Source organism: Budorcas taxicolor, chromosome 5, assembly GCF_023091745.1.
Source record: "Budorcas taxicolor isolate Tak-1 chromosome 5, Takin1.1, whole genome shotgun sequence".
Lineage (NCBI taxonomy): Eukaryota > Metazoa > Chordata > Mammalia > Artiodactyla > Bovidae > Budorcas > Budorcas taxicolor.
This window is the reverse complement of record NC_068914.1, coordinates 16,237,729-16,255,544: the sequence shown is the minus strand read 5'-3', so window position 1 is coordinate 16,255,544 and position 17,816 is coordinate 16,237,729. Positions and strand designations below refer to the sequence as shown.

At 43.0% G+C, this 17,816-nt stretch overlaps 2 protein-coding genes across 14 annotated transcripts in view; both read right to left on the bottom strand.

Annotated features, from left to right (window-relative positions):
- Positions 1 to 1,005, bottom strand: part of PPP3CB (protein phosphatase 3 catalytic subunit beta) — a 39,605-nt gene extending 38,600 nt beyond the window's left edge. Inside the window, exon 1 of the mRNA XM_052639442.1 lies at positions 939 to 1,005. The gene's annotated coding sequence lies outside the window, so the exon portion shown is untranslated. The remainder of the gene's footprint in view (positions 1 to 938) is intronic.
- Positions 1,006 to 3,152: 2,147 nt separating this feature from the next.
- Positions 3,153 to 17,816, bottom strand: part of USP54 (ubiquitin specific peptidase 54) — a 78,166-nt gene continuing 63,502 nt past the window's right edge. For 9 of the 13 annotated variants that reach the window (XM_052641377.1, XM_052641384.1, XM_052641386.1 and 6 more), the window contains 4 exons: positions 10,244 to 10,362; positions 9,785 to 9,925; positions 6,121 to 6,307; positions 3,153 to 4,455 (listed from right to left, as the gene is read on the bottom strand). In XM_052641377.1, coding sequence (XP_052497337.1) covers positions 3,896 to 4,455; positions 6,121 to 6,307; positions 9,785 to 9,925; positions 10,244 to 10,362 — 1,007 coding nt within the window. In that variant the 3' untranslated portion in view covers positions 3,153 to 3,895. Of the gene's footprint in view, positions 4,456 to 6,120; positions 6,308 to 9,784; positions 9,988 to 10,243; positions 10,363 to 17,816 lie in introns of those variants that run through there. The other 4 variants (XM_052641379.1, XM_052641382.1, XM_052641388.1 and 1 more) reach the window with 2 other exon arrangements.

Here is a 17,816-nt window from a genome sequence, read left to right as displayed (position 1 = left end):
ATCATTTCAAATTATGTTCTTCACCTCCACAACAGTGTTTGAAGTTGATGGGCTCTCCCAGAGAGCATGGAAATCTTAAGCAATTCTAAATTAGCCTTCAATTTCTCTATTTCAAATTAATGTTATGACCTGTTGTAGTTAAACAATCATAAAGTCTGCACCAGCTGAGAAATATTTAATTTTTTCTTCTAGGGGGAGTGTGTAGGTGTTTGCATGCACGGGAGGGCTAACCCCTCTTGCCCTCTGACCAGTGTTGCCGGTTTTAAGTAAATGCTTCTTCCTATCGCCGAAGATTTTTTTTTTTTCCCTGTCTTTTTTCCATCTCTTATGCACTTAAACCCGGAGCCCCCAAATTCTGGCTTATCCCTGCACCCTTGTCCAATCCCATACAGTTCCCCCAATTTCCGCGCGGGGTGACACCTGAAGGCCGAGTGCGAACCCCTGCGGCTGGCATTAACTAGGCGCGAATAGGGCGGACGGCTGTCACTGGGGAGCAGGCGTGGGCCAAAGGCGAGGTGATTTCTGACTGCTCATCGCCCAGCCCCGCGTGGCTGAAGGTCTGAGAGCCCCTCCATTCGCCCCGGCAAGCCAGGCGTGCAGCTGTCGCGGTGCAGGAAGCTAACCGCGGCCTCTGGGCCGCTTTGACAGGGCGGGCAGGAAAAGAAAGAGGCTCACCGCGACTAGTAGCCTCACCCCTCCGGCTCGGAGACCTACAGAACGAAACCTCTGCCCGGGCCCGAAGGCAAGCGAGAGACCTCGGAGCCGCCGCCACCGACTCAGCCCAGCCCAGCAGGGGCCCGCCCAGGGGCCACTCCCCAAGTGAGGCAGCCAGTCACTCGCCCGCCCTTCCGGGCCCGCTCCGGAGGGGACGGTCTCCCGCCCGCCCTCACACAGCTATCTCATCAGGCCAGGCCCCCAGGGCTTCGTCCACCTCTCACCTTTGACGACGCGGTCAGCCCCGGGAGGGGGCGGCGGGGGCGGGGGTGGGGGCGGTGCAGCCCGGGCCGGCTCCGGGGCGGCCATGCTGGGCCCGGGGCTCGGCTAGGCGCTGGGCCGGGCGGGGCTGGGGGCGGGGGCGGCGGCTACCAGAGCCAAGCGGCGGCGCCGCCGGGGAACATGGCGGACCCTCTTTCCCTACAGAGGGGCTAAGACCGGCATGCACCGCGCTTGCGGGGGCGGGGGCGGAGCAGGCTCTAGGGACTTGAGCAAAATTACTGAAGCTCGGAGAGAAACAAGACCATGCCAAGGGATCAGCTTAAAATTCTGGACAAGCAGAAATAAAAGAGAGTGAGCAGAGATGATTCGTCTGTAGCTAGTTCCTGCGGTGAATGAGTGCTAGGGAACACGACACCGGCTTTCATGGAGCTCCTAGAGAGATGGAGAGATGTGACCCAACCTAAGAATCTCCCGCAAATAGAGAAAAAAAAAAAAGTATAACAATTTGACTGTCAGATTCGGGTACTTCGGTCGATAACTGACAGAACTAGAGGAAGCGTTGTAGGTTCTAGAGCGAAGCAACGGTTCAGAATGGAGTTTGAGAGAGAATCTGGCCCTTGTGTTTAGAGCCTGGGATTCTCAAGTCTGAAAGCACAAAGAATGCAGGTACAGCGGACTAGGCTCCAAGGGTTCAGAATCAAAACAGGTAAGAGGAAAGGAAGGGTTTTGTCACTGAGATGTTTAAAGAGTCTACGAAATTCACCTGAAAAGGACACAGCCTCCCTCTTGATTCACTGAGAAAAGAGAAATTTCGAAGGCAATAGGGAATTGGAAATTAGTTCCTCATAAGAAATACCTCTACGGTAGAATGTGGTTTTTTCTACGGAAACTTTAAAGAGATGTACACTCATGGGGAAGGGAGTAGTGGGACAAGAAATGATTGTTCAACCAATAATTATTAGAAGAGTATGACAGAGGATGAGATGGCTGGATGGCATCACCGACTCGATGGACATGAGTTTGAGTGAACTCCAGGAGTTGGTGATGGACAGGGAGGCCTGGCGTACTGCGATTCATGGGGTCGCAGAGTCGGACACGACTGAGCGACTGAACTGAACTGAACTGATGTGTTAATACCAGCAGAGGTACTGGATCAGTAGCAGGGATCAGAATATCCTAAGATCTATATATCTTTTTTTTATTTTTGCTGCACCGAGAGGTATGTCAGATCTCAGTTCCCCAACCAGAGATCAAACCTGTGCCCTATGCAGTGGAAGCGCGGAGTCTTCACCACGGGACTGCAAGGGAAGTCCCACATCTATATATCTTGATGGCATAGGATTCAAGTAGGATAGGGTGAGAAATGCCTGCCCATCCTCCTGCTCAATACTACATGTGCTCAGAATCTGTTCATAACAGATGGTGATAATTAGGCAAGCAATAGTCCAAAGGACTCAAACACCACCTCTCTACCTCTTGACCTGTCAATCTTAATGATCCTGAGAGCTGGAATAATCTAAGAAAAGAGAAATGCCCAATTAGTAATGTTTGCTAAGGGAGCTCACATATTATTTTTTAGAGGGAGATGAATTTTCGAGTGAGGAAGGAGTGAAAATGGATCTTTCCTACATGGAAAGTGAAAGTGAAGTCACTCAGTCTTGTCCGTCTCTTTGAGACCCCATGGACACCAGGCTTCTCTGTCCATGGGATTTTCTAGGCAAGAGTACTGGAGTGGGTTGCCTTTTCCTTCTCCATTCTTACATGGAAGTGCCATATAATTCTGGAGGGAAGGCAAGGGGCAGCCATATGAAGAGACAAAGGAAGGGATAAGAGGCACATGATAAACTTGTAGAGGGAGGGCACAACGGGTACCTAGATCAGGAGTGACTTTCTAAGAGTCTGAATCCCAGAAAATCTCCGAGGGGGGAAGGAGAAAGTATGTAATGTGTTGAGTGCCTCTTGGCAGGAAAGGGATAGAAAATGTACCAGCAGCAATAAAAACAAGGAAAGTCACTCCATATTAGGACTCATTGACTCCTACCTTGAATACATACCCTTCAACCAGTCTTCAACTCCTCTTTGGCTCCTCACTTTCACTCAGTCAAAAGCCATATACTGAGCCCCAGGCCACTGGGAATTGGTATTTCTTGCTTCCCCAGCCCAATACAAAAGAGCAAGAAAATACAAAAGGAATCAAATAGACAAATGACAAGGAATTAAATAGAACTATCTTATAGATTTATTAATGAAAAATACTTTACAAAAAACAGTATGTTTGGCCCTAAAATAGTTCAGCTGACTCTGAGGGTTTACAGCGGCGACTGAGCAAGTGGCAGTAATGGCTGTGCTGCTGAGGACAGGAGAGTATGTTAGTGTGCCTGACTCCCATTTGTTCCGAAGAGTAAATGTTATGTTGGTAGTCCCACATTCTAGGCCTAAGGTTTGGGGGCTGAGGGAAGGCTGACAGTCTGGGCAGGTGGGCTAGCCTGAATGATGTGGTCAGGACCAAGAATACAGGGCTACATGTCCCTCCAAGGATGAGGGATGGAGAAGACAGAAGGTCGGATAATAGGGATAGGTGGATAAAACAAAGCATAGAAGTTGGTAATATAACAGGGAACAGAATATGAGGGCTTAGAGTATTCAAGAATAAAATGGTGACCCTAAGATCCTAAGGAATGGCTAGCGTCCAGAGTAACATGGATTCACCTTTAAAGTGGATCAAATAAAACCCTAAACAGCAGCTGCTTCCTTTTGCTAGGTGAATGGAAATTGAAGTTTCAAATATTCCCTCAAAGAGCCAGGTCTCCTTAGGGGTTCCTGGCACCCCTGGGAGAAATTGCCAACTCTGTATTGAGATAAGACTTGCACAACCTTGGCAGGGATGCAGGGTGCCAACTCTGCTGCAGTACAGTTTAACAGAGAAAGCTGTGGCTCCAGGAGAGGAAACGGGTAACCCTTACCACCTGCTCTGCTGCAGGGTTCTAGCCCTGACCTGTTCTCTGCCAGGGGCATCTGCTAGGACAAACAGAAACTCCTCTCTCCCTGTCCTCCTGTGCCTAGACGGCAGGGCATAACTGCTTTGCCTCCAGTCATCATCTGGGGGCATATCTACTCTTCGAGGACCAGGGGCTCGAAACCCTGGAACAGGACCTGAATTCCAAGCTGACCTCAGGGGTACACAAAGACTGCTTGGTGGTGGCGACACAGGGTGAACAACAGGAGGGTGGGAGGGTGAATGGAAAAGATCCCCCCAGGACTGAGCATGAGGAACCTGAAGGTCCTGGTGTCTTTCTGGTAGTGTGGCAGTGTGGGTTAGCTGAGGCTTGCACCCTGGAGTAGTCAGGAATCTGGCCCCAATATGCTGGTTGGCCTCTGACCATGGTCCCCGGGAGGCATCTGTTCTGGAACGATGGGGGAGACTCCGGTAGTTCAAAGTCCTTCCTGTGTACTTGACCCCTTCGCAAGTTTCACCCCTGTCACACATAGCCAGAAACTGCTGGACACTCCTCGAAGTTCCTGGGGAGAGAAAAGAAACCCAAAGATTGAGCATCTTCAGTAAAACCATTATCCTTCCCAGAGGACCATTCCTGGCTGTTCCTTCCAACTCCTCACCTCTTTAAGAACATACAAATAAGGGAATGAAGGAACCTAGCTTTGCTTTTAATTTCATTTTTAAAAATTCTTAATATACACTAAAATCAAGTCACTGCCAATCTGTGTAAATGAAACAGTCTCCTGGATATTGCACACTCCTATCTCACTGCATTATAATCTGTCCTCCAAAAGACAGACAGACACAAACACACATACATGAATGGCTCTCTGATATTCCAAATATATGTTCTCTGTGATAATTTTACTCCTTAGAGTCACTACTCCAAAACATCACTCAGTTTTTTTTAACAGAGTACTTTCACTCCAGGTGAACTGTGTCTGCTTACATTTGTGTTCATTCTCCAAGATTTCTGCTTTTGTTTGCACTGCTCCCACATACATAATGTAGAATGCCTTTTCTAAACATTGATTCCCCTTTACTTAAAAGAAGCAAATTAACTAATTTTCCAAACGTCACTTCTAAACAGTACTTCTCATTTTTATTTTTTAAATTCCATCAACAGCTGTGCTATACATATATATATATATACCTGATTACTGAAACTTTGAGCTCTTTAAGAGCAGAGAACTGCCTTCTTTCTCCCATGTATTTACTGTAGTATTTGGTGCAGAACAAGTTGCAATAAATGCTGCCTTACTGATCAGATACTTCTAGTAACTCTCAAAGGATGCTGGTGACCTGGCAGCTCCACTGAGTAATTAGAAGTCCATTTATCCAGAAGGCCTGCTTATCCAAAGCTCCCTAAAATTTGGACACAAATATCAACAGTACTACTCAGTTCTAAGAAGATCCTTTTCCCTGGGGATTTATACCCATAGACAGATTTCTCAACTTTGGCACTACTGATAATTGGGGCTGATCATTCTTTGTCTTAGGAGTAGGGTAGGGGTGTGCAAGGAAACTTCTCTGTGCATTGCTAGATGTTTAGCAGCATCCCTAGTCTTTCTACCCACCAGATGCCACTGGTACCTCCCCTTTCTCATTAAGAACCACTGCCTTAAACTGTAGATTTGGTCCATGAGGGGAAAAATGGAACAAATCTTGCTGTGGAGGGTCAAAGAAAGCCAGAAGGATGCTGCCCACCTTTCCCAGGATTGTCTGGGTCTCTATGCATGGCATGGGTATTCTGTGCATAGGATCTTTCCAAGTCTGCCATTCACTACTCATCCTCCTAGACCATCCCTCAACTGAGACTTGGGATAAAAGGAGAGAAAAACAGCTGATAGAGATGATATTTCCTGTTTTGGGGGATCCTAAAGACTGGGTACTAATTCCCTGGGTCACTTAAAATCATATCCTATCACAACTGAAGCAGTTCATTTTCATGAGTAGTTAGATTCTGGGAGCTCTGGTCTAGACCCCATGTTGCCCAAGAAATGATTCAGTCATGATTCATCAAGATCAATGCTTGATCTTTAAAGCAATAATTCATTTCCCTTTACAACTCCACCTTGGGACCCTCCTTCCCCTTCCCCATCCCCCAACAGATGCACTGATTTGATTCTTCCAGGTCCCTGGAAAAGTACTACATTCCAGCACATAATATTAGATTTGGGGAGAGTTACCTGGGGGTCTATGGGGCTCCCCTGCCATGCTGGGCATCAAGACATCTGGGGACAGGAACTGTGGTTGGGGTGGGTAGAGTTGGGGACCAAGGAGAAATACAGGAGGGTCATGGATGACAGGGAGGGAAGAGGAGCTGGAACAACGATGCCGGGTTTCCAAAGGCTTTTTCCTCACGCTTGATGAATCCTTACAATGAGACAAGACAAAAAAAACATAGAGATGAGGATTAACACACAGCAGGCTATGGTTGGGTAAACACAGTGAGGGAAGCAGGGGGATATGGAAGGAACTAGAGTACAAACGTTCCTTAATCTAGAGATGGACCCAATTTACTCGACACTCTTCCCATCAGCCCCTCTAGGAAACATCCTGACTATGAAACATCCTCCACTATGAACTTAAGACACCAAAGTACAGTTCTCTTCTCTTAATATGTCTTCCTCATAACCCTCACTTTCCCAATCCTAACATCAAGGTCTTTAGCAAAGTCCTTAATGCTACTATTAAAATTAGAGAATGAGATAGAAATTTAAAAATAGACAAGAGGGAAATTCCCTGGCTATCCAGTGGTAAGGACTGCAAGCTTTCACTGCCAAGGTTCAATTCCTGGTCAGGGGACTAAGATTCCGCAAGTTGTGTGATGTGGTTAAAAAAAAAAAAAATAACAGAAGCCTCTAAAAAAATTAATAAAAATTTAAAATAGAGAAGAAATGAGAGAGAAATTCTGAAAACCAAAAAGATTGAAAAATTCTACACTCACTCTAAATATTGGGAACTAATATCTCCCTAAATGTACAGTCAGAAACTCTCTATTCCATCTCTCCAGTTACTGCTACACTCCAGTCTCCATTTTGGTGTGCCTGTTAAGTCTGTACCCACTGTTGCTTATGACCTACTTTGTTCTTCATTTGTCATTCACTTATGTGGCAAAGTCTCAGAAATATGTTTTTTAATATATGAGATATGAACATGTCCAAAACTGAACCAACATTCTTCCCAACTCCTCCTTCTGGTACCGTATTTTCTTAAGTCACCTAGACTCAAAATATTGACACTGTCCTTGATTTTGCACTTTTCATCCACAATTCCATTAGTTGCCTATGCCATATACTGTCATTTCTACCTACAGGTTTTATATTTAAATTCAACTAGACCACTGCAGCAGCCTCCAATTTAGTCCTTCCTATCTCCAGCCCACTGCCTCCTTTAGTGTGGCCTGCAAGTTCTGTGTGATATGGCAAAGCTGATCTTTCTCACTTTATCTCCTACCATTCCTGTGCCTTTTACACGCCAACCTTCTTAATATTCTTCAAACATACGAAGCTTATTCCACCTTACGGCCTTTACACTTTGTGTTTCTGTTACTGGGAATGCTCTTCCCATGGCTTACACCTTCATATCACTGAGGTCTCTCATCACATGTTACTTTCTTAGAGCTGATTTTCCTCACTACTCTATCAAAAAAAACAGCCCTGAGAATAACCACTATTACCTCTTTATTCCTTAGCCTCTTGCTTTGTTTTATTCTTTATCACACATTGTCTGGGGTTTACTTGTTTAATGTCTTTTCTCTCCCACTAGAATACATTTCTTTTCACTCCAGTATCCCCATAACCTTGAACAGCTCCTGGAGGATTATTATAGGCACTTAATAAATAATATATTAAATAAAATAATCTATATGCCAGTGTATCTTTTTTCTTTTTTGAGATTATAAGAAACTTTGTGTTGTTTCAGCAGTGTGTGCTCATAGCACCTAACATGGCCTGGCACATGGTAGGCATTTACCAAGTAGCCTAAGGACCAGATGCCAGTCCTCTCTGCATGTGACACCGTCACCAAAAGAAAGACACCCTTCTTCACTGGGTCCCCTTCCATCCCTATAGCCTCTTACCAAGTCTCCTTTTGGGGTTCTTCAAAAGAAGAACCTTAAATCTGATTCTCTTCAGAGATACGTCCTGGTTTTTTTTTTTTTTCCTCTTTTTGCATTTCTCTTCCTCTTTTCAGTGGCTATGATTCTCAAATCTCAATTTTAAGTTTATATGTCTCAGAATCAAAAGCCTACCAGATATCTTTCTCAACTCAAGCTTAATACGTCCAAATTTGCACATATCTCTCCCTCCAAATATATTCCTGCTTCTCTTCCCTCAAATATTATCATTAACAACCACAATTCCTAGATATCATCCTCGATTCTCTTTTCCCCATGTCCAGGCAAGTAGGCACCAAACATTTTAATTTCCTAGTTGACTCTCCAATGTGTCTACATCTCTCTATCCTCCCAAACTCCTTACTATGGTTCATGATATGACCCTTGCTTATAGTCTTAACAGTCTCACTTGTCAACATTCTCCATTTATCCCTTGCCAGACTCTAATCATACCATACCAAAAAGCTTTTTTAAACTCAGTTAATATCTGCTTCAGTCCCCTTTATCTGCTACATTCATTTTAATTCTCCAGGAAGACTTCCCTGACTCCTCAAGCCTCGAACTCCCCTATTTTGCTTCCATAGCATTAAATCCTATCATATTTGTATTATAATTGCTTATCTGTCTCCTCCAGTAGACTGTAAAGTCAAGAGAGCAGGGAGTGCGTCTAGCTCACTCAACACCATTTTTCGGCACAATACCTAGAAGATAAGCTCAGAAAGCATTTGTTTAAAAGAATGAATCAATGTATAAGTGAATGATACAGAAGTCAGGCCAAAAGGAAGCCAACTCTCCTAGCAAAATAACAACTTGCCATTAAAGGTATATGAGAACAAATGCTGGGCAGAAAAGACCACCTTTTCCAAAAAGAGTGGCCAACTGTTCAGAGCTGTTTATAAATGTATGACAATAAACTGGAAAAAATGACTACCTCTTGGGCAGTCACTGGGAAAGAAACTGGATCTGAAGAACTGGTGGAAAAGACTTAGTTTTCCTTTTTGTACTTTTCTATTTTTATACCACATATTTAAGACCTGTTTTTCAAAATTTTTATGAAACTGACATGGTGAGCAAGCTTCAATGTACTACTGGTGCTTTATATCCTGACCTATACTGTAATAAAATCTCAAGTTGCCTCAGGCAAGTGTATGAAATTCTCAAAAGGCACATTTTAGAAATCCAACCACTGAAACTATTTGAGTTTGCTGATCTCTGCTGACTTGGATATCCCTGGACCTTTACTGCATTAATTCTATATGAAATGCCCCAAAGATGAGGACTTTAAATCATTTTCCTTCTGCTGCCAATGCATATGCTTCATTTCAGCTTGAAAGCCCACTGGACCCCAATCGGTCATTTTCTAGGATGAGGAAGAACAGGCAAAACAATACGTCATCCCATCTCTTCTTTTTCCTTTGATTAGTGCAATGGATTCTGACCCAGCCAGCAGTCATGGCTCCTCAGAGACTCCTCTCAAGGCTTCTGGGACACTTCTCATCCTGAGGAAGCCAACATTACACCCTCCAGAACTGTAACAGGGAAAGAACATTCTTCTGGGCTCCAAGTGAATGTGTGACCAAAAAAATAATGATTACATGTCCTCATTTTTGCTGGGTGCACATGGCTTTCCCCAAATTACAACCTTCCATTTCTCTTGCCCCTTCACCACAGTGTATTTTTACCTAGCAAGAGAAAGAAGATGCTCTAAATAGACAGACCCTGATTCTACTTACAAAACTGTGGGAAGAGACTGGGACCTCCTCCCTCTCTGAGACAACGGTGCCACTGAGACTGCGTGAGATGCGCCGAAAGTTCTCTGCACCATACTGATCATCCTCCCCACACTCCCTGCTGGGGCCTTGGCAAGGTGCGGCCTTCAAATACACAGACACACAGGCAGACACGTAACATCAGACCTGTGGTTTTCCCACAGACTCTGTCCCGAGGGATATGGGAGAGAATAGGGTAAGTAAGACTCACTAGTAGAGATCTGAATTAGATATATTTGAAAGGTAGTAGCCATGTGGCAACCTCCTCTCACTCAAAAGAAGCCCAATCATAGATCTTGTTCTCTTCTAATAGCCCCACATTCCTATGCCCTGCCTTATCACCAACCCCACCACCCATCTCTCTCCATAATTCTTTCCCAACATACCACCCCATGCCCAGAACTATAGAACCTGAGGTGCTACCTGAGAAGCAGATACTGCGTTGGCTTCATGGAGACTGTGCTCCATTTCTGCTGTTGGGGTCTTTGAGAGACCAAGGCCAGGGGCTGAGTGCAACCTCCTCCCTACACCATCTGCAGAGCCTGAGGAGGAAAACATAAACATAAGTTGAACCCATCTCTTCTCCCAGAGTCTGCACTCAGACTGCAACACAAAACTCTGCAGTTTTTGCTTCATTAAATAACAAATATTCATCTCTGAATTCAATGGAGGATGGATTCCTAGAATGTAGAAACAGGAGTTTCAGAATGTGGATAGCTTCCCATAGGCCATAGGGATCTCAAACACAAGCCCTAGAGAAGGGGCTCTGTGGACACATAGCTAAATAGTAAATATAATCAGCTTTGCTGCTGTCAGATTTGGGTCCAAGACTTATAATAGATACAGAGGAAGTTACCTGACACAGTAATTCTCTAGAGCATCTGCAATGACAAGGGAAATGTTGTCTCCAGTCTAGTTAGGAAATTATCATAGTAACCATATATTAAACCACCTCCTTTTACAAAACAGGAAAGTAAGTTCCAGAGTCTGACAAGTAGTAAGTAGTTTAATCAGGATTAAAACTCAAGTCTTTGGATTTTCACTTCCAAATATATACTATGAGCAGAAGCTCTTCAACATCTTATATGTGTAGTGTGGTCTTTTATTTCCTCATTAGCATCTCTCTAATCACTTACATTCTAAACAAATTCTAAATGTTTATCTCTTCCTAAAAATCTTGTGAGACTGTAAAGAGATGAGCTGCTCCAAACTGGATATGTGACTCCCAAGGGGCTTGCTCCAATACAACTAATTAAGCCTTCTGAAAGTGCACACACCCTTGACCTACATTTGATATATATGTCTATTGCCAATTCACATCTTGATTTGATATTTTGATTCTAATATGTGTACCTAGCTAAAGCATGATATTGCTGATACTAAGCTAAAAGGCCAGTTATTTTTAATATTTTCTTGTGCTTAAATGCAGTGGTTCCAATACTACCTCTATTCATCTAGAACTTTTTAAAAATACAGCTTTGTGTATCTCTCCACGGACATACTAAATCAGAATCTTTCTGGTTAGAGCCTGGGAATATTATTTTTAAGAGATTTCCATAAAGAATGTCGGAGAATAGCCTTAAACATTGTTAGAAGAAATGTGAAATGTTATAGTCTTCCTAATAAGCAATCTAGAGATAACCATTAAGATTGAAAATATATTTACTTTCTTACCCTCTTGAGAATAAGAAGCAAAAATATCAGTTTATTGTGGCATTGTTTGGCTAATAACTAGAAATAAAGTAATGCCTATCTACAGCAGAATGGCTAAATACTTTATAGTATCCTCAATATCAAATACTGTTCAGCCACTAAAAAAAAAAAAAGGAATTGAATTAAACTAGATGACTTTGAGGAATTTTCAAGTATTTTCAAGTACTGAGTTAAAAGAAATCTGTAAAATAATCCCCAAGAAAAAAACATGATATATATACATCTGCATAGGATTACATGAACAGAAAAATACAGATATATGCCCAATAGATTATTGTCTGAGAAGGTTGAGGGCAGGGGTAAACAGTAGGGACTGATTTAAGGAAAGGAGAGAGAAATTTTCTATAATAAAAACATCAGGTATGTTATGATCCCATTTATATGAAATTATTCCTCTCTTTTTTTTTTTAAAGCCATTTCTTCAGTGACTGTGATGGGCAGTCAGATTTAAGAATTATAGCTGTAATGGTTAGAGTTTGCTCAGTTGCTCAGTCGTGTACGACTCTTTGTGACCCCATGGACTGTAGCCCACCAGGCTCCTCTATCCATGGGATTCTCCAGTCAAGAATACTGGAGGGGGTTGTCATTTCCTCCTCTGGGAGATCTTCCCAACCCAAGGATCAAACCCCTGTCTCCTGTGTCTCTTGCACTGGCAGGCTGATTCTTTACCACTGAGCCACCTGGGAAGCCCAGGAGCACACTGATAAGGTTAAGATGAGCTTTTTGACCAAGAATGGCTCCATGTTATTCATGGCCAAGCACTAATAAAATCCTTCATCAGACTGAACTCCTTACTTGCCTTCTGCTTCACTGATATATAAAGAGCTGTTGGACAGAACCTGGATCCGCTTATCTGCAGACACTTTTGCTTCATTTTTCAACCAAGTGACCTTAATAGGAACTTCTCCATGAGCCTGGCAATCTAAGAATCTAGAATTTGGAATTGCTCTAATCAAATGTGATTCCTATCTAGTGAACGAGGTAGCCACTGGAATCTCCTGAAGAGAGTAGACACTGATTCCTTTAAAGACATTTAAACAGAGGTGAAGGTGGCCTCCGTAAGGGGTACTGTTTAGGGCACTTCTGGCTTTGACAGAAGCAGAACTAAGGTGCCCCTTCATGGATCACAGCCTTGTCATAGTGAAGGGGCCTGCGTAATAACACAATGAAGCTATGAGCCACGCTGTGCAGGGCCACCCAAGACGGACAGGTCATAGTGGAGAGTTCTGATAAAACGTGGTCCATTGGAGGAGGCGATGGCAAACCACTCCAGTATTCTTGCCTCTGTTGTTGCTGCTGCTGCTGCTGCTAAGTCGCTTCAGTCGTGTCAGACTCTGTGCGACCCCACAGACAGCAACCCACCAGGCTCTGCCATCCCTGGGATTCTCCGGGCAAGAACACTGGAGTGGGTTGCCATTTCCCTCTCCAATGCATGAAAGCAAAAAGTGAAAATGAAGTTGCTCAGTAGTGTCTGACTCTTTGCGACACCATGGACCACAGCCCACCAGGCTCCTCTGTCCATGGGATTTTCCAGGCAAGAGTACTGGAGTGGGGTGCCATTGCCTTCTCCGATTCTTGCCTCTAGAACCCCATGAACAGCATGAGAAGGCAAAAAGATTATGAAACCGGAAGATGAGCCTTCCAGGTCAGAAGGTGTCCAATAAGGTACTAGGAAGGAGCAGAGAGAAAGCTCCAGAAAGAATGAAGAGGCTGGGCCAAAGCGGGAATGACACCCAGTTGTGGATGTGTCTGGTAGTGAAAAGTTGTAAAGACTAATGCTGTAAAGAACAATACTGCAAAAGAACCTGGAATATTAGGTCCATGAATCAAGGTAAACTGGATGTGGTCAAGCAGGAGATAGCAAGAGTAAACATTGACATCTTAGAAATCAGTGAACTAAAATGGAAAGGAATGGATGAATTTAATTCAGATGACCATTGTATCTACTATTGTGAGCAAGAATCCCTTAGAGGAAATGGAGTAGCCCTCAAAGTCAACAAAAGAGACCAAAAAGCAGTTCTTGGGTGCAATCTCAAAAATGACGGAATGATCTCAGTTCATTTCAAGGCATATCATTCAACATCATAGTAATCAAAGTCTATGCCCAACCACTATTGCCGAAGAAGGTGAAGTTGAAAGGTTCTGTGAAGACCTACAAGACCTTCTAGCAGTAATATCAAAAAGATGTCCTTTACATCACAGGGGATTGGAATGCAAAAGTAGGAAGTCAAATGATACCTGGAAGAACAGGCAAGTTTGGCCGTAGAATACAAAATGAACTAGGGCAAACGCTAACAGAGTTCTGTCAGGAGAAGCATTGGTCATAACAAACACTCTCTTCCAACAATACAAGAGATGACTCTACACATGGATATCACCAGATGGTCAATATCAAAATCAGACTGATTATAATTCTTTGCAGCTATAGATGGAGAAGCTCTATACAGTCAGCAAAAATAAGACCTGGAGTTGACTGTGCCTCACATCACAAGCTCCTTACTGCAAAATTCAGACTTAAACTGAAGAACGTAGGGAAAACCACTAGGCCATTCAGGTATTACCTAAAGCAAATCCCTTATGGTTATAAACTAGAGGTGATAAAACAGATTCAAGGGCTTAGATCTAGCAGACAGAGTACCTGAAGAACTATGGATGGAGGTTCATAACACTGTATAGGAGGCAGTGACCAAAATCATCCCAAATAAATTCAAGAAGGCTAAGTGGTTGTCTGAGGAGACTTTACAAATAGCTGAGAAAAGAGCAGCGAAAGGCAAGGGAGAAAGGGAAAGATATACCCAACTGAAGGCAGAGTTCCAGATAACAGCAAGGAGAGGTAAGAAGGACTTCTTAAATGAACAATGCAAAGAAATAGAGGAAAACAATAGAATGGAAAAGACTACAGATCTTCTCCAGAAAACTGGAGATACCAAGGGAACATTTCATGCAAAGATGGGCAAAATAAAGGACAGAATGGCAAGGACCTAAAAGAAGCAGAATAGGTTAAAAAGAGGTGGCAAGAATACACAGAAGAACCATACAAGAGAAGTCTTAATGACCCGGATAACCACAATAGTGTGGTTACTTACCTAAAGCCAGACATTCTGGAGTGCGCCTTAGGAAGCATTACTATGAACAAAGCTAGAGGAGGTGATAGAATTCCAGTTGAGCTATTTAAAATGCTAAAAGATGATTCTGTTAAAGTGCAATACTCAATATGTCAGCAAATTTGGTAAACTCAGCATTGGCCGCAGGACTGGAAAAGGTCAGTTTTCATCCCAATTCCAAAGAAGGGCAAAGCCAAAGATTGTTCAAACTACCATACAATCATGCTCATTTCAGATGCTGGCAAGGTAACACTCAAAATCCTTCAAGCTAGTCGTCGGTAGCTTGTGAACCAAGAACTTCCAGATGTACAAGCTAAATTTAGAAAAGGCAGAGGAACCAGAGATCAAATTGTCAACATCTGTTGGATCATAGAAAAAGCAAGGGAATTTCAAAAAAATCTGCTTCATCGACTACACTAAAGCCTTTTAACTGTGTAGATCACAACAGACTGTGGAAAATTCTTAAAGAGGTGTAAATACCACAACATGTTACTTGTCTCCTGAGAAACCTGTGTGTGGGTCAAGAAGCAACAGTTAGAACCGGACATGGAACAAGTGACTGGTTCAAAACTGGGCAAGGAGTACATCAAGGCTGTATATTGTCACCCTGCTTATTATAACATATGCAGAGTACCTCATGTGAAATGCCAGGCTGGATGAATCACAGGCTGGAATCAAGATTGCTGGGACAAATACCAACAACCTCAGATATGCAGATGATACCACTTTAATGGCAGAAAGTGAAGAGGAACTGAGAGCTTCTTGATGAGGTTGAAAGAAGAGTGGAAAAGCTGGCTTAAAACTCAACATTCAGAAAACTAAGATCATGGCATCTGGTTCCATCACTTCATGGCAAACAGATGGGGAAAATTGGAAACAGTGACAGATTTTATTTTCTTGGGCTCCAAAACCACTGCAGACGGTGACTGCAGCCACAAAATTAAAAGACATTAGCTCCTTGGAAGGAAAGCTATGACAAACATAGAGAGTGTGTTAAAAAGCAGAGACATGACTTTGCTGACAAAGGTGTGTCTAGTCAAAGCTATGGCCTTTCCATTAGTCATATATGGATGTGAGAGTTGGACCATAAAGAAGGCTGAGCACCAAAGAATTGATGCTTTCAAATTGTGGTGTTGGAGAATACTCTTGAGAGTCCCTTGGATAGCAAGGAGACTAAACCAGTCAATCCTAAAGGAAATCAGTCCTGAATGTTCATTGGAAGGACTGATGTTGAAGCTGAAGCTCCAATACTTTGGCCACCTGATGTGAAGAGCAGACTCATTAGAAAAGACCCTGATGCTGGGAAAGACTGAAGGCAGGAGGAGAAGGGGACGACAGAGGATGAGATGGTTGGATGGCATCACCAACTTAATGAACATGGGTTTGAGTAAACTCTGGGAGATAGTGAAGGACAGGGAAGCCTAGCATGCTGCAGTGCATTGGATGCAAACAGTCAGACAGAACTTAGAGATGAACAACTGTGAAAAGACGTTTGTGGGAAAACTAGAAAAAAATGAAAACTGGCTAGTTACTATATACTGTAGTATAGTGTAGTAATACTATACTATAGAGTATACAACTGGAAAAAATGAATACTGGCTAGTTACTACATTATATAATTTCTACTATATTATATTAAGAAATTATTGCTAATTTTTTAGGTATAATAGTATCATAGTTCGGCTTTTAAAGGGGGCTTCCCTGGTGGCTCAGTGGTGAAGAATCCATCTGCCATTGCAGGGGACACAGATTCACTCTCTGATCCAGGAAGATCCCACATACTGCTGAGCAACTAAGCCCGTGCACCACAACAATTGAGCCTGTGCCCTAGAGCCTGGGACCCGCAACTACCTGAACCCTGCCCACCCTATAGCTCACACGCTGTAACAAGAGAAGTTACCACAATGAGAAACCTGGGCACTGCAACTAAATAAAAGCCCCTGCAGCAATAAAGACCCAGCATAGGCAAAAAAAGAAGAAGAAAAAAAAAATCCAGTGGGGAAGGGAAAGGGGAGGAGGGTTGCTAAATGAAAATAAGCCACATGTTGATAATTGGCCAAGATAATCACCATGGAAGTCAGTGATAAGTACAAAGGGGGTGATCATAATACTTTATTGTTGTTGTTCAATCGCTCAGTTGTGTCCGACTCTTTGCGACCCCATGGACTGCGGCACGCCAGGCTTTCCTGTCCTTCACAATCTCCCAGGGCTTGCTGAAACTTATGTCCATTGAGTCAGTAATGTTATCCAACCATCTCATCCTCTGTCGTCCCCTTCTCCTCCTGCCTTCAATCTTGCCCAGCATCAGGGTCTTTTCTAATAAATCTGTTCTTTGCATCAGGTGGCCAAAGTATTGGAGTTTTAGCTTCAGCATCTGTCCTTCCAATGAACACCCAGGACTGATCTCCTTTAGGAGAACTCCTTTAGGATGAACACCCAGGTTGGATCTCCTTGCAGTCCAAGGGACTCTCAAGAGTCTTCTCCAACACCACAGTTCAAAAGCATCAATTCTTCAGCGCTCAGCTTTCTTCACAGTCCAACTCTCATATCCACACATGCCCACTGGAAAAACCATAGCCTTGACTAGATGGATTAGAGGTTTACTGACACCTTTTTAGGGTACTGAAAAAACACTTTAAAACTGATGGTGGTGAAGGGTGGATGGCTATGAATATACTAAAAAACCACTGAACTGTACACTTTAAATAGGTGAGCTGTCCAGTATGTAAATTATATATCAATAAAGCTTTTTTTTTAAGTAGTAAGTCAGAGTAAGACAAAAAACATAAGATCACACTTATATGTGGGGTCTTAAAAGAATTAAACTCATAGAAACAGAATGCAATGATAGTTGCCAAGAGCTCAAGGTTAGGGGAAATATAGATATTGGTCAAAGGGTACACATTTCCAATTATAAGATGAATAAGTTCTGAGAATCCTAATGTATAGCATGGTGACTATAGTTAACTATGTTGTGTTATTATATACCTGAAAGTTGCTAAGATAGTAGATCTTAATTAAATATTCTCACCACACACACACACAACAGTAATTAGGTATGGTGATGGTTTTGTTCACTACCTTTATTGTGGTAAAACTTTGCAACATACACATGTATCAACCATCACAATGTATACCTTAAACTTACAGTATTACTTATCAACTATAGATATAAATCT